The following is a 17,988-nucleotide window of genomic DNA, read 5'->3' as shown; positions in this document are numbered from 1 at the left end:
AATCAGAAATGTGTATGGAACTATAGAGAGTCCTTTGACAGATCAAAGATACGGCGCTTTCAATCCGTTTGACCAGGAAATTGAGTATAAAAAAATCAAATCATAAATGTGTATGGAAATATAGATAATCCTTTGGTAGACCAAAGATATGAATTGTTCAGCATTTTCGATTGTCATTGGCCTAATACTTTTGTTGCTTCAAAGTAAGTACTATTATATTAGTATATGTTCTTATATGTGTAAATGTATTATCAAAGCACAGTTATTATAAAAGCCATTATTTAAACAATAAAATGCTATGTATTTTTTCTGCAATGTCGCTACCTTAATATCCCGAATGAACCACCAAAGAAAGCATTTTATTGTTTTATTAACATCTATCTGTTTGCTAATTGATAAATTGATTATGAAAAGTAAGTAAAATTCACTAAATTACTGTCAATGTTCGTAAGTACGTTAGCTAAAAGAAACAGCCAAATTGTCTCCTGTGAGACTTTGAGTCTGACATCGTCATGATTATTTCGTGCAGTCCGTGATTTTTTCTAGGTCGCTGTAGGTTTGGACCAATCGATAAACAGGGCGTGTATATATCTGTCCTATCAGTTTCTTATCAGTTTCAGCAGCTGTAGATTTCGACCAATCGATAAACAGGGCGTGTAGATTTCAGTCTTGCTGTTTCTATAGAGCTATTAATTAACTATAGGTTTTCGTAAGAAATAGAAGAAATAATACTTTGTAAATGTAAATATAATAATATAATATTGCAGATTGTCAATCTGTCATGGCAGGGGTAGATTGGGAGACAGCTTATAAACGTTGCAGTTTACAGAACGACTCTCTCGTTGATATACAAGATGTTCAGAATCACTTTTCCTTTCTGAAAGGATTGCCATCGATCTGGTCCTCAGTTAAAGGACACTTTACTTCTTGGATAGCGTACAGAGGCTGTTTCAGAAAATCGGTGTGCACTGAATCAACAAGGGCACAATTAAAACAGCAATCGAGTCACTACATCGATAACAATACCGCTGGGAACTGCTATTTTGAATGTATATCAAAGAATTATACGAATGGGGATTGTGCAAACAAAGCAAATTTTTTCTTTGCTCTCTCCAAATCTTTATGCTTATGCTTGTGTGGTAACGCCCCCTTGCAAAATATTTCGAACAGTTCTAAATGCGAATTATCGTGTGGGTCATCTATCGATAATGGAGAATGTGGTGGAATTGGACACTTTAGTTTGTACGAACCCATGCATATTAAATTACCGGAAACATATTTTGGGGGATTCTGTCTGACTTGTCGGTCGCGAAGTGATCTCATTAATACACAGTTGTACAGCGGGGATTGCAATGGAAATATAGCCGGGTATTGCATTACGAATAACGGGAGAATGTCATTACCGCCATTGGTGTCAACATTTGCTTCTTACTGGAATCATTGTAAAAACCAAAGTATGTACATTGTTGGGGACACCAGTCATACACTTTGTCAAAAAGAGGATAATGTTTGGACAGGGTTACGAAAATACAAAATAGACATTTCCAATATTGATAATGAATTGTGCTACATAATTGATATGCACCAAGACACAATAAACTACAAAAATGGAAATTGTACAGAAAATCGTTTATTTCTTTGTAAAAGAGATATCAGTCCTAGCAATAAATATAGCAAAAGTACAGAAAAAATAGCACCATCTCCATTTTCTAGTGAAACATCGTGGAAAACCAAAACAACTTCTTATTATAAAAGCCTGTCTTCCAGAGGCATTACAAGTCATTTCAATATCACTACTTATACACCGCCTCCATCGATTGGAAATTTAGCCACAATAGTTGGTGCTAGTACTGCAGGAATAATAGCTTTGACATTCGTCGTTTTTTTTATTTTATGTTTGTTAAAAAGACGAAAGTTTCAATGTTTGCAAGTAGAACAACAAGCAAACCATCATCATGGGTCCAACGACAGTACATACAGTGACCTTGTTGCTACAAGTACGAGACAGGTCGACAGCCACATATATACCACTCTTCCATATAACAAGCAAGTAATATTGTGATGGGCATATATGCGACGGATTAAAAGAAAACAAGTCTAAAAATGAACTTGATACAAGAAACAAATATATTTAAGAAGTCTTTAAACATGGTGCCCTCAAAAGATCATTTCAAAATCTTGTAAAGTCTTCTAGCTCTAGATGATTGATTATGATATATTAACCACGATTTAATAAACATAACTCTTCGATATCCTTTGCATCATGCACTATCACATTATCATGATAAGACAAAAATCAAAATATGCATATAATCTTGCGATTTTCTGTCTTAAAAGGTTTTATGAAAATTATATGTGGTAATATGCATCAAAGTATTGATAATGATGCAATAAATTCATGAAGACTTGACGTTAAGAGATAAAAATGTGCACTTTAAAACATCTACGCATATAGATTCAGATTTTGAATTTTCAATGCAACAGAGTCATTACTATTGAAATATAAAATAACATGTAAATAGAACCTGAGGTAAAGACAGTCACTGCAAACCTGCACCGTCTTTCAGGGTGTTTTTCATATGTGATGGAGTGATCTTTTTTAAAATTAAGCATTTTGTTTTAAATCCATATTACGGTTCTTTACAATGAATTGGCTAAATGCTTTATTCTAACTTCATTGTAGGTTTTTTGTTTGTTTGTTTTTTTATTGAAAAAAATATTTTTCATATCGTAATCTATTTGAGTTTTTTTTTTTACTTTCCTTTGTTAAATTGGAGACACTACAAAAAGTTTTAAACGTTGCAATAAAATATTAGTGATGACATAAATCGATAAGTCAAGGTTCCATTAGTTTGATAAACTAATTGTAATACCTGTAAGTGATTTGTTATATTTAAAAAAAATTAAAATGTCCATAGTATCGTATCAAAGCACTTCTAAGATAACCATGTTCAATATTTTGCTCTCATATTGTTTTTTGACATCAGTAAAAAAAAAGTTCATGTTCAATCGATTTGAATTTATCTGACATTTAAATTTTTTTCAAAGTTGTTTACTGTTTATTTTACTCCAAACATGAATGTACAACTAGACGGCGGCATCACACATATAAAAAGTTTCGATAATTTTTAAATTGTTAGCAACTTTAGATAATGTTTTTGAATTATTTTCAATATCACAACAGCCATGAGAAGTGCAACATTGTTTGATATTACTACTGGATCTATCCTTTTTGCCAAGCATCAAAATACTTAAAGCCGTGTCCTAATCATTCTTTAAAAGTTCAGATAAAATATCTTTGTGGTAATATTTACAGCTGCAAACATCTATGAATGTTTGACGTCGGTTGTTCTGTGTTACGTTGTTTACGGTTTGCTGTTATTATTTGTAGATTGTCTTTATTCTTCCTATTTTAGACCATCTTTTTTAAATAGTGTCCTGTGTATATATTTTTAAACAAGTCTTTGATATATATCCGGATTTTCATAAATGTTTTGTCATAACTATCCTGCTTCAATTTGGATTCCCCGGAAATCCTCACTTTGATTTACATATGCACAACGATTCATTATTCCGTGAAGATGCTATGTGTCTTTTTTTATTTCAAATATTTAGCAATTCGTTAATTTCTCATTGATTAATAACTTAGACTTGCTATGCTTTGTGTTGTTCCGTGAATTTGAACAAAAATGTTTAATGGCTTCTAAGCAATAATAATGCATTGTAGTATTATATCATCCTAACTGTTTATATATTTTTGTTATTTTAAAATTTAGAGAAAGATGGATCAAAAAACGATGAGATGTATGTTAAAAGTGATTGTTCCATATATTCTTTGTGGTGCATTGAGGTACACTTTTCTTCTTTCACATATAGTTTTTTTAAAATGAAATACAATAACTAGTGAGTAGTGGAGGGAGAAAATGTACATTTAAGCTTTCATGTTTTTTAATCGCTTTATAGAGTGATGGGGGGCTAAAATAAAGGGAACTGGAAGTTAACCGTGAACACCAACTGAACATTTAGTTATTTATTTTGCATTTGATCTTATTTTGGGTAAAAATGGTATTCCATGAAGGTAAATATGTCGAAGATTAAGAACAGAAAAACTCGTTTAGTACGAACAGGGTTATATCAAATTCTCGGATATAGCGAAGTTTTTTTGAGTCTCTGTTAAAATTCATAACAAAACTTTGCAAGATTTTACGGTTATAACAAATTCGGATATAACGAATTTACGGATATAACGTACTGATATTGAGTACCGTAGCGGTGAAAAATTAACGAAATTTAACAATTTTATAACGAATTTCTTTACAATTTCAAAAGGTTGCACTACCATTTAACATAATAGTTTGAATGATTTCATTTTCATATAAATTTTTCAATTCATACACGATTATTAAAGGTATCAACGGAATGTATTTTTAGTTTAAGCCTCAATTAGCAATGTATAAAGTGAATTCGGTATTGTTATTACTACGAATTCGTTATACGAATTACGGATATAACAAAGTAAATCCATTGGTCCCTAGGAATTCGCTATAACCGAGTTTTGCTGTATGTGCAAAAATAAGTGTAAAATTCGGATATTCATTTTTGGTTAATATACTGAGGGGCTACATGGCACAATATCCTTTGATATAGAGCCAGTGTTGCTCAGGTGAGCGATGTGGCCCATTGGGCCTCTTGTCTTTGGTTGTTTAAGATCTGAACGCAACAAAGATTGATTAATATATTATTTTAATAGTCTATTATAATACACAAAATGAAACATTATTTGTTGCAAACTTATTGACCAGTACTAGTTACTTTGAGTACTGTTTATCAAACATTGGTACCCCCATTATGTGATTCACATATCAATATCGGGTGTGGCCTCCATTTGCTCGGATAAATGCGATATGTCTCTCTTGTCGCCTAGTATTTACACGGCGCTTTGGAACTCTTGCTCGGTCCCTCACACTTCCGGTTTGTACAAATTTCCAGTACAACCTTGCAATTGACGTGTGATGCCTATTAAACACTGTGGTTACCTAGAAATGGCATTGTTTCTAGTAGATAAGCATGTTGCAACATGTTTTAGCCAATATCAACAGTAATTTAACATGCTTCTAACCTTTCTAAAGGAGTGCCCTGCAGAGACCATAACAACTGCCCTGCCACGCTCTTTTGTGGTCAAACGCGCCATACCCCGTCTGGTTTTTTGTGATGTTTTAGTAATGCATGCATCAATAACAAGAACATAAAAAAGAAAGTAAAGATTTATTTTCCCCAAAAAAAGTATGAGCACGATTTGAGCATTTCTAAAGAACAGTTACGCTTCGGCTAACATTGCATCAATTTATCCGTTTCGGCATTTAAATGTCTAACTTATAATTAGGGTCACCTATTTAAACATTAGATACATCTTAAAAACTTTTTAGGATATTAATATTATTTAATTTTAAATGGTGCGTTAGAAATTTTATCTAGTGTATATACCCTAGTGGCACTAGAGGAGCGATCAAACCAATATGACGACTAAAAGCTTTTATGAATTCATGTCAGCTTTAACATTGTTGTGGTTTGATATTAAATTAAATGATATTTTCGAGGCAGATATTCATGAAATGTTACAATTTATCATGTCAATGAATTTTAAAAATATTTAAATCAACACTCCCTACGAAACACCCTTTTTCTATTATCTAAATAATGTTTGAGACATCACAGATAAATGCATGGGTTACCAATGTTTTTAAATCCATTTATATTTACGTTGATAGGTCTTATCTAATCTTTCCATATTTGTCCAGCTAAGGCTCTTTCGATCCGTCCGACCGGGAAGTGAAGTAAAAACAAATCAAATCAATATTAAATGTGTATGGATATACACCAAAGATATGAATTATTCAACTGCCTCTAATGTTATAGGCCTTATTCTTTTGTTGTCAAAAGGTAGGTATTAGTATATTACTTTGTATTTGTAAAGAAAGTATAGTAATGTCATATTATAAAGCGCTGTGTGATACACCATTACAATCTTGCAGGTTCTAAACCTGTTGCTAAGGGGAAAGATTGGAAGACAGCAAATGAATATTGCAGATCACAAAACGACTCCCTTCCTGATATACGAGATGTACAGAATAACTTATCATATATCAAAGAACAAGGAACAACGATCTGGTCCTCAGTAAAAGGACAATTTACTCCTTGGATTGCATATAGAGGATGTTTTTATGAAAATCTACATTCAGTCTGTTCATTAACGGGAACAAACTTTACTAATTCAACATGTCATCATCTTGAAAACAATTCAGCTGGAAATTGTTATTTCGAATGTAAATCTAATATTTACACAAATGGTGGTTGTGCAAATACAGCAAATTTTTTCTTTGGTCTTCAAAAATTGTTTTGTTTATGTTTGTGTGATGACACCATCATACAAAATATTTCGGAAAGTAGTAAATGCAACTTATCATGCGGAACATCTATTAATGATGGTGAATGTGGCGGAATCGGCTATATCAGTATGTACGAAACCATAAATATTACCATACCGGAAACCCATTTTGGAGGATTCTGTCTGACTTGTCGCCAAAAAAGTGATCCTAGTGATACACAGTTGTACAGCAGGGATTGCAATGAAAATATAGCCGGGTATTGCGTTAAACAAAACGGTAGAATTTCATTACCACTAATGTTGTCTACATTCGCTTCTTACTGGAATCATTGTAAAGAACAGAGAATGTACATTGTCGGGGACACCAGTCATACATTTTGTCAAAAAGACAACAATGTTTGGACTGGATTAAGGAAATACAAAATAAGCAATAATAATATTGATAAAGACAGCTGCTATATCATTGAAATACACCAAGAGACTGTCAATTACAAAAAAAGAAATTGTACAGAAAATATTTTCTTTCTTTGCAAAAAAGATATTGATAATTATTTCGTTACAAGTATAGAAAACGCCAAGAGCACAAAAAACACAAAAACGCCGCCATTTACTCGTGAAATATCAAGAACAACAGCAACTATTTCACCTACATCTATGACAACGTCTATCAGTGGTGCCCTGAACCCTACAATTGCCACTTCTATTTCACCATCTCCTGAATCAGAAAAAAATACGGCAGCAGTAGTCGGTGCTAGTATTGCAGGAGTAGTTTCTTTGATATTTGTTGCTTTTCTTGTATTATGTTTGTTGAAAAGACGTCATACTCAATGTAAGCAGTCAAGCCAACAAGTAAAAAGTGCGAAAGTGTTTCACAACACCACGTACGACGACCTTGTTGTAACAAATCAAAAGCAAGATGTCAACTATGCGAATGTTAATCTGGAAAATGATAACCAATTTGAAAGAACTGTTTGTAATATAGACGACGTTTATGTTGAAAAAGAGGAAGAATATGATCATCTTCACACAAGTCGACAAAAGATTGAGGCGACAATGCCGGCAGATGACGAAAGGTATGGAACTGCTTCTTATTTTGAAGACAACTCTTACTCCACACTTGGACAAGACAAGAATGTCAATCATGATCTCGATAACGAATACAGTGTAAATAGTATAACTTATTCAGAAAACCAATCAAGTTCAGTGAATAGTGCAGAGTATGATTACTGCTATCAAGCAAATCAAAGAAAAGATTGGTAACTGATCACATTATGATAATTGTGTAGTGATGCATTTTGCTTACTTGTTTGCAAAATAAATAGCTGTTTGCTTTGAACGCAAAACTACGTAGCAAAAGCAAAAACTGTTCAAACTCTTTACTTGAAGCGTTTTACACTAAATATGATTTTGTGCATTTGTTTAACTTTTACCTTCGTTTGATTGATCTGCACCCTTTTTGTAATTGCTTGAATGTCTATATGACCTATTTCTTTCTTAACCCCTCCAGCAAAACAAACACAAGATGTACAAAAAATAAGTCAACGTTAGGCAAGAGGTCTTTCCCTTCTTTTTCATTGTTATTTACATCAATGACGGATCTTCTTTGTCATTTCGATCTTGTTTCTCATAATTTCAAGTCTCCCATCCTCAATGTATATGCAATCATAATACAGGACACGGAATAAGTGCACTAGACCAGGCTGACAGGCAATATTTTCTTAAGAAAAACACAAAAAAAAACTTTGATAAATCTTCAGTGCGTATTTTTATAGATGTTAGCAATGGTAAGGACCTCAATTCAAAAAAATTCATTAGACCCTCATATACGTAAAACTAACTGATAATGAACGCTTGAAAATTCTTTAGAGGTCTTCTAAATAGGTCTAAACCTTTTTTTAATTTACTTTGATATTATGTAAAATGTACAGAATATTTTTGCTCTAATTTTGAATTTTTTACTTTTGCCAGCGTTAAAAAATGAATGTTCTATTTATGTAATTAAAAACATTATACAGTTGTATCAAATATTCTCATTTCAGAATGATCATCATTATATTTTCAAAAATCGTTCTCGAATAATTTTAGGTATCGTTATGAAAAATCTATACTATGTAGGTCCCTTAGAAAGATTAATAATGGAGCTGAACAATGCTTATTAGCCCCTTAGCCCAATTCTAGTGACGTTGGTTGGTAAACAGATATTACAAATTGGTACAGAGACTCTTGAGCACTAATATGATGCCAAGTGCTCGTATAATTTTCCAGTTCACTATCTAAGTATCGATATCTAATTCGTTAAAAAGCAATTAAAAAGAATATTGATGAACGTAAAGCCTTTTATTTACTAACGCCTCGTCTAACTAACAATTACATGTATTTTTAAAAAATACGATTTACTAAATAGTCAATAAACAACTTAAGAATAGTCTTGGTACTTATACGTGTAACAACTGTGAATAGAGGGTAAAAGAAAAGGGCGTGTGATAATTACAAATTCCAAAACCATTGCATCGTTTGAAGTACACACTAAATGTTAAGAGTATCGTAATCAGCATCTTTCATGAAGTCCATCCATTGTCCATTGATTTTTTTCCCTAGAGCAGTGTTAACATTGTTGTTGCGTCCCCAGTTGTTAATGCATTGATGTTTATGCATCAAACATATGTATTGTTTGTTAAAAGATTTTATTGTCACATTTTTTGAAATATGTATTTATGTAGCTCTTTTTCGCATGTTACATATTATATTAAGCTTCTTTTTTTGTACATGTACTTTTGTTACCTTTTACATGTTAATTATATAATTATAATTATTTACAGTGATCGAAGATAAAAACAATTTAGAGAATCAAGTGTTCTATGTTTATAAATTTTAGTTTCAAAAGATACGAATAGTATTTTGTTTTGTTTCTTTTTAAACATTGATTACTGGAGTATAAGTACACTAACAATACAGGGAAAGTGTAATAGTGTACTGTATTAATATTGTAATAGTGGTGTCAACTTTTAATTACTATTAGTCATGCCCCTCTAGTAAGGTAATTAGCTTACTAATGAACTGAGGTTTGTTGTTTTTTTTTAAAATGAGCGTTTTGTGCATTTCTTTTTTAGTTAATAATGCAATGTCCTCAACTTACATTTTTCATGAGTGCCTTAAAAATTCTAGGGCTTCTTTTTTCAAAGACAAGATTGAATAGTCCTGTTCAATTCTATGCTTCTTAAGGAAGGAGTCTTCTCGTTATCAGACATATTTCTCATAATAAGAAATTCATGAAATTTTGACACAGTCAAACGGATCATATTACCAAATGAATCTATCAGTTTTATCAAATTTGACCTTTTCGTTTTTGCATAAAGGTCAGGTCAAGGTCACTACCTTTTTCCTCAACTTAAAGGATGATAAAAATAAGTGTGGATCTTTGTAGTTCTGTAGACATTTGTTTAAGATTTGAATATTCTATTCTTCAATGAAATGATAGAATATCAGAATGTCTATTAGCTTATACTACTAAATCAGAACAAATATTTATACTAAAATTGATATTGCTTAGCCCGCATTTCTTCTAATTTTCTAAAATTTTGAAGAACTTTTTATTATTTTTTTATGCTTCAGATAATAAAATATTTATGATTTTTATGTAAAATGAAGACTTTATAAAAAGATATAAATTGACAGAAAAGCTAATATATTGACCGTTTTATAAGAGAGAAAAACTGATTTTAGTGATTTTTTCACAAACATCAGTGTATAGAATGGGCGCTTTAAAAAGCCTATAAAAATGTAGTTTGATAGGCAAATCATATTTTAAAAACATATTCTGAAACCCAAGTATCATATCATTAGTTTACATTAGTGAAAAAAAATCCAACATTAATGTTATTGTTTTTAAAATGCTAAATCAGACTCATTAATCTGCAGCAATTCTGAATTGCGCAACATGTGATATTTTCCTACGCCAATATTACGCCAAAAATATAGTCCCTGTTAGATTGTAAAATTTGATTACTTTTTCTATGCCAAGTTGTATGATGATAAAAAAGAAAGAAAATTATTCTATTTTAATTTCCTTTCATCTTGATTTAATGAACAATTAATCAATTTTACGTTTGACAAGTCGAAAACCAGAAAAGACTCCTTCCTTAATTATCCACACTTTGATCATCAAAATAGCATCGTCCTAATTAAAATACAAATGAATATAAAAATAATCGAAATATTGACATGGAACACCAGACATGGACCATAGCCTTATTCTTCAAGAGGTTCGTGATAAACTGATGAATATATACACTGGATGGTTTAATTGCAACAGCTTCTTAGATTCGAAAACACGTTCTCCGGAGGACTCGTGGCAATACAAAGTATAAACTTCTGCCACTCAGAAAGCTGAATGTTCAGTGAAAGTTGTTGAAATTTGACTGAATAGTACATGTTCAGTTAAACCATTGTTACAACCACTAAATGAAACGGGTCACTTTCGGAATACATAATAAATGAGAATGGCAGTAGCTGGCACTGAATTTTGTGGTCCCAGAAAAATTAATTACATGTATCCTCGGAGGCCAACGAGTGTTTATCCTAAGAATGTAGCCTCATTTGGAGCTTATATATAGTTAAAATTGTTACACTAAATTGATAATGACATACTTATATAGGACTTATTTTTTTCTTCGTACGACTAAATATCGTCGGACTAAATATCGGCAGATGTATATACGTATACGCGAGGAAAACAAAAGGAATTCGTAAGGACCGTAACGAGTTTTAGGGCCCCGGACAATAAATAATCATACATGTACATGTAGCAACGGTTAAATATGTGATGTTTCGTATTGATTAAAGGTGGATAACTCTTATAGTGTGTCTATATATATATATATATATATATATATATAATCCAAAACCATTGTCTCTTATTGACTGGAATTTAAAGTCTTTGATGACTTTTTAAAAGTCTCTTAGAGAAGAGATCAATTTCACAGATCTGAGTTAAATTGAAAATCAAACACACATGTACATGTATTATAGAGGCTAATCTTTGGCAGAAGAGTTCTATATAAAGATGTAGGAAAATACTTATACCTCCTTTAGACGAAGAGCTCTAAATAAAGATATAAATAGTAAATTTTTTCTTTACTACATGTCAGTAGATGGTCAAAAATAAAATGTCAAAGTTTAAGGCAGATCTGATGGTTAGTTTGTTGACCACCAAGCCTTTAGATTAAAAATTATGTAATTTGTAAAAATGTACTTTAAATATTATAACATTATTTAGTGAAGAAAATACTAAATAATTTTATTATTTACCCATTATTTTTTATATAAAGCTCTTCTTTTAAAAAAAGATCAATACAGTCTAAATATGATCATTGTCATCCAGCCGTCTTAAAATATATACACTGTCATTTTTTTAAATAAATATGAATTAAAGTCGTTGAAAATACATTTATTGAAATCTCGATTTCATCACATTTCAAGTGTACAATAGTCCTTCTTCGTTCCAAAAAAAAAATGATAAAAAAAACGCACTCAGATCAACTAATTAAAATAATGATTAAATCGGACGGTCTGACTAAAATGCAATATCTGTTTAATGAGTAGATACAACCAATGTACACTGGGAAATGGAATACACGTGTATATAGAGCAACAATTCATAACAATGTAAATGGAATGAAGTTTAAGAATCTGAACAGCAGTAAATCTGAACAATGTAAAATCAATGGTCAAAAATAAAAATGATTCGTATGAATAATACATGGCATGTACATATTTAAATGCACTGGATTTCTATAATCTTTTTGTAAACAAATCAACAGCTTATAGATTAAATATATATATATATATATTTCAGATCTAAGGATTTAAAATTTTTTAACAAGAAACATTACATATATATATATATATATTTCAGATCTAAGGATTTAAAATTCTTTAAGAGGCAGTCTACGATAGAACCATGCAAAATCAAAATTTTATAATGAAGGGTGTAGATTAATTTTCATAGTTTATCTGGATATATCTAAAGTATATTGTCTATTTTATCAAATTTTCATGGTTAAATTTATCTGCACCACTGAAATCCCCCAGATAAGACCATTTCTATTTTTAGCTCATTATTCATAATAAATTTCATGCATGAATAAGGCTAATTTCATAGAGTCATTTAAGTATTAAATAGAGTTTAATCATACATGGAGTCAGATTCACATAACATCTGATACAAATACCTTTGATTTGGTGCACACATATTTTTTAATTCATTCGTTGATTTTAAGCTAGATGATCAAATATTATAATAAGATAGGTAATGTCCAAAACACACTACTTCTCTTAGTAGGATATAAAACCTCAAGAAACGTTTTAAATTTAGAGTTTCTTGGTTCAAACAATAGAATTATCCATAAAAAAATATATTTGAATGGGAATTTGGTTGCAAATAAATATTAAGCTTATATTCCGGTGTTTAAATTCGGGATTTTTACAAATTAAATTATCTCCCTTTGTGGAACTCTCGTGTAAAGAAGATAAAGAAGAATGATTGGAGAAAGCCAGATGTCAACAAAATGGATGGTTTGAAATGTAGTTTTGGTGAAAATTGTAAAGAGAAAGCAGAAAATATACTTTAGGATTGTAAGAAAAACACTTCAGCATACTTGAGATTTTTTAAATGTACCTCTGAGTCAGATTTTGTACAAATACCAGAATCATCGTGCTGGTGTGCATGGGTTGAGGCTGTCAATTTTCAGCGGGCGTACATGTGCTAAACACAGGCAGGAATATGGAATTCAGTGGAAAAGGAAAAGGAGAACATGCTGTCATTCACTACATAAACAATCTCAATCTGGCATAATCGCGAGTGGAATTACATTCATTCAAAGCCGAGAGATATGGATGAAGCTGAGCACACATTTTCCAACTGGTTCTGGTAAGAAAAAATTGCCTTTACCCAATGACCAGATGACATAATTCTTAACAAACCAAAAATATGTATATAACAGTACTCTTATGTGTACCAGTAAATATTGCTAGGACAAACTACATGTATGTATGCATAAAATAAATGCACATCAATATCAGATTAAAACTGCCCCCCTCCCAATTTGATTAGATATCTATGGAAAAGATATACAGTTCAGTTTTTATAGTGGTATAGTGTTCTAAACTTAAAATTTACTTGTTGAAATACTCATACAAATTTGAAAACCTATTTTTATTATTCAAGGAATGTATTAGTGCTTTTATAAACCCATGCTTGATCTCAATTTCCTTACCTGTTGTCACTGATAAATTATTGTTTTGATTATGAACAAAAACTCTGTTCAATGAACCAACGTTTACGGGGAAATTAATGCATAATGGGCACATCAGAATGATCAGATGTTTGGAATTTTACCATTAATAGGTGTTCGCAGAAAACGCATTGAGAGAAAACTGTGTCAAGATTAATACAGATCTGAAGGAGGAGTTGAAAGGTGTGTTTTTTACACAATTAATTGACTGAATTATTATGATGTATTCAACTCATAAAACTTTGTTGTACATTACATATGAAACAGAAAATATAAATACAAAGGAGTTGAGGAGTACTACATGTAAGAACAAATGTTGTCCAAAGATATTTAGGGGGGGGGGGGGGGCATGCCAGGCCTGGATCTTTCATTTAAGTATTTAAGAGAAAAACAGGTTTATACATAAAAATGTCTTAAAAATCAAAGGGAATTTCAAATGGTTAATGTATTTGTCCCATTAAGATAGCATTATAGTTTGTATTCATTCTAAAAACTTATTTAGCTGGACAACATTAGATTAACTGATAATAACAGTGTCTTTTAATGGTTAAAAATCTTTAATCATCTACACTTTATATTTAGTTATTTTACAATGTACAAGATGATTAATGACGCATACTTGGCATTATTATCATAGATTATCATATATATTCCAAATATGAATTTTTTGACCCTTTTCATTATTGCCGCATGGGTGGTATATATGTTTCTTGAACTGTATGGTTGAATTTCAGTTTTACAGTTCAATGAGTTTAAATGTGATTCAGGCACAAGGACAATGCTAAATGTAGATAAAAGTCACTGTGATCATCTTAGGGATCGAGGTCATTGAAAGATTGGCTGCCACTTGAAATGATTATCATATGCAAATTTTACAATGCATAATTTTTTCTGAAATGTCATATAGTTGTTATTAAAGCTGTCAATGCTTTACATGTGTATTATAGTGGTACATATATGTGTGTATCCAACAGCTGAGTTTAGTCTAATACTTTGAATACATATATTTTAATGAATATACCGGTATATATTTATTTTCAGATTTTGATCTTCTGTCATCTCAGAAAACTGTGGGGTCTGATCAGTCCAAAGATGAAAGAACAGAGCATGAAATCTTAAATGAAGCTGTGAAATTATTGTCATATGGAAAGTACTCCCCTGTAAAATCACAGCCATCTATGAATCTTGATCAACTTCAGTATTCAAAGAGAATTGTGATACATGCATGAATTCATATTATTATATTTTCATGTTAAATACTACTCGAAAACCATTGTCAACCTCCGCTTCGCGTCGGTTGACAATGGTGTCCTTGGGGTGTCAATTTCAACTGTTACCCTCCCAAACAGGCACTATTTATATAATGTTAGTCCTCTAATAGCACTACATGTGTATGAGTTGATGACGTAAGTCTTCTAATAGCGCTACAGGTCTAAATTGATTATTTTAGGCCATTAATAGACAAACATGTATCAATTGAGGATGTAAGCTAGATAATAGCACTTCATTAATGATTTGATGATAAGAGTTGTCTAACATCACTTGTATGAATTGATGATGTTATTTGGCCAAAAGTGCTACATGTATGAATGTTGGCTAGTAGCTCTATACATGTATGAATTAATGATGTTAGTTATTTAATAGTGCTACATGTATGAATTGATAATTTTATTTGTCTAATAGTGCTACAAGAAGGAATTGATGATGTAAGTTTGCTAAAAACATTACATAATTAATATATGAATTGATGTTGTCTGTTCTATAATAGCATTTCATGTACGAATGATGATGTTAGTCCTCTATTAGCACTACACATATATGAATTGATAATGTTTTTGTACTAATAGCGCTACAGGTATGAATTGATTGTTATTTGGCCAATAGCGCTACGTGTATCAATTGAGGATGTAAACTTTATGAATGATTTGATGATAAAAGTTGACTTATAGCACTAGTGTGAATTGATGGTGTTACCTGGCTAGCTAATAAATGTTATTTAGCTTTTAGTGCAACATGTATGAATGATGATAAAGGTTGTTCAATAGCACTACATGTATGAATTTATGATTTTATTTGACTAAAAGATAAGTGCTACATGTGTGAATTGTTGGTGTTTGGTTATTAGTGCTACATGTATAAATTGATGGTAATACATGTATTTGTCTAACAGTGTTAAATGTATGAATTGAAAATAGATGTCTTATACGGCTACATGTATAAATTAATGATTTTATTTGACTAATAGCACTACATGTATGAATTGATGTTGTTATTTGGCCAAAAGTGATACATGTATTAATTGATAATAGTTGTCCACTATTGCTACATGTATAAATTGATGATTTTACTTGACTAATAGCACTACATGTATTATTGATGATGTTATTTGGCTAATAGGGATACATGTATTAATTGATGATGATAACTTTCTAAATTTAAATTAATTGCACATCTCTGTCTTTTTTTCGTATGTAACTGAATAATGAATATTTCAATTCACTGATTTTGTATCTTTTTTTCTGAAATTAAAATTCTCTTTCCGATGTATTCATTGTAGGTTGAAATTTGGTTGTATTGCATATTTTATTTCATAGCTTTGTAAACAATGGCTTCTCATATTTCATGAAAATAACTGCAATAATTTGGTCTTTGCTTTTTGCTCCATTTGAAGCAAAGGCTCATTACAAGTATTTCTTATAAATGAGTGTTACATGTAGGCTTTTCAGGATTTTTTTTCATATCAGGTGGTTATATGTACATTTTGAAGTTTATAACTGTAACAAATAATCCATGAATATTAAACAGGTTATTTATTAAGTTAAAGATTGTTATTTGCTGTGTTCTTCTCAGATATCATCTTAACAATATACTTATGTTGTAAACTCTGCTCAAAAATACAAATGTATATGATAAAAAAATGTTTGATATGTACATTCATTTAAATTTGAATACATGTAACATGAAATCCATTGTTATTGTATTTTAACAGTTTTATGTCAAAGCGGATGCTTATATAAATTGAGGTGCTGTGGGACATAATTCGATTTTAATATGGATTAATGTACATTGTGATTGAAATACTTTCACTGGTTTAAAATTTTCAAATTTTACAATATTTAACCAAAAAAGAGCTTTTAAAAATATTTGGAGAGGTAAAAATTGTAAAAACCCAGAGAGGGAGTCAAACTCATGACTTACAGATTCGTAGTACACCCTCTAACCCACTGCGCGTCGCTGTTAGGTGACACACTTAATGGTCCAAGTTTCCTTTCAATTGCAGCCCCCCCCCCCTGCCTGAGGGCAATTCATAGTAATTCTGTGTGTTTAATTTTTAAGACTACTTAATTCTCCATTACTACTTGTTTTATTTAGCAAGGAAAATCTAAATAATTATGTAATAGCATTTTTCTTACCCTAGATGAAAGTGCACCATGTCCACCCCAACCCCCTCCCAAATCCACCCACCCCCCAACATTTCCACTGAATTTCATTTGCAACCAAATTCCCTCAACCAGATTAAAGACAAATAAAGACCATATAAGCTGACACAATATTATATTAATTGATGCGTTTCTTGGGCAGTTATGCCAGTTTTAGTGCAAATAGGTCAATTTTGGTAAAATTTCAGTATTTTCATGAAGTTAAGGCCCACATATCTTTGTGTATTGTGTTTAGAAATTTAAATTCCTTATTATTCAGAATACCTATGCGTTTTCACAATGTGAAGAAACGGGTTTCATTCAATTGCAGTGTGTAATATTTCCAGTAAACTAAAAAGAATTGTATGCTGTCTAATTTTTCAAAAGTTCTATAAATAGAACAAGGGGAAAACCCAAGTGCCATCCGTTTCCATAGTTACTGATGTAATGTAATAAAAATCATTCTCATTATAATCAAGTTAGGTTATCATGAATATCTGTGCCAAGTCTCATGAAATTTCGATATACTTCCATTGATAGCCATTTGCATGGTTCTATGGTAGACTGCCTCTTAACAAGAAACATTACAAACATTATACTTGCAAATTAATAACAGAAATAAACCTACCCAACCTCTAAATGTCTCATAACTTGAAGAAATAAATTCGTCTAATACCTTGATTCAGTTTCAAGTACACTGTACTATTTAATAGACTTCAACTTCAACTTTCCCCTATTTTTCATTTTGATATTGTTTCAATTAACAAGTATGAAGTACAGCTCTTATAAAAATGTTTCGCGTACACTGTACGTGTTAATACATGTTCATTTTCCATCGAAGTTAGAATATTTCAAGCTAATTTTTCATTTTGATATTGTTTTCTTTTAACTA

At 31.1% G+C, this 17,988-nt stretch overlaps 2 protein-coding genes and 1 long non-coding RNA gene across 3 annotated transcripts; all 3 read left to right on the top strand.

Annotated features, from left to right (window-relative positions):
* Positions 1-38: 38 nt before the first annotated feature.
* LOC128186096 (uncharacterized) lies at positions 39-2,556 on the top strand. The gene is made up of 2 exons (XM_052855826.1): positions 39-203; positions 768-2,556. The coding sequence occupies exons 1-2, from the start codon at positions 149-151 to the stop codon at positions 2,060-2,062; spliced, it is 1,350 nt and encodes a 449-aa protein (XP_052711786.1). The 5' UTR covers positions 39-148; the 3' UTR covers positions 2,063-2,556.
* A 3,258-nt stretch (positions 2,557-5,814) lies between these two features.
* Positions 5,815-11,209, top strand: LOC128182740 (uncharacterized). The gene is made up of 2 exons (XM_052851482.1): positions 5,815-5,940; positions 6,033-11,209. Exons 1-2 carry the CDS (start codon positions 5,886-5,888, stop codon positions 7,643-7,645), a joined length of 1,668 nt encoding a protein of 555 aa, XP_052707442.1. The 5' UTR covers positions 5,815-5,885; the 3' UTR covers positions 7,646-11,209.
* Positions 11,210-12,316: 1,107 nt separating this feature from the next.
* LOC128185995 (uncharacterized) lies at positions 12,317-17,028 on the top strand. The gene is made up of 3 exons (XR_008243872.1): positions 12,317-13,313; positions 13,791-13,860; positions 14,719-17,028. It is a non-coding gene; the product is annotated as an uncharacterized LOC128185995 (long non-coding RNA).
* The last annotated feature ends 960 nt before the right edge of the window (positions 17,029-17,988 follow it).

Source organism: Crassostrea angulata, chromosome 5, assembly GCF_025612915.1.
Source record: "Crassostrea angulata isolate pt1a10 chromosome 5, ASM2561291v2, whole genome shotgun sequence".
NCBI lineage: Eukaryota > Metazoa > Mollusca > Bivalvia > Ostreida > Ostreidae > Magallana > Magallana angulata.
This window is presented reverse-complemented; position numbering and strand designations above follow the sequence as displayed.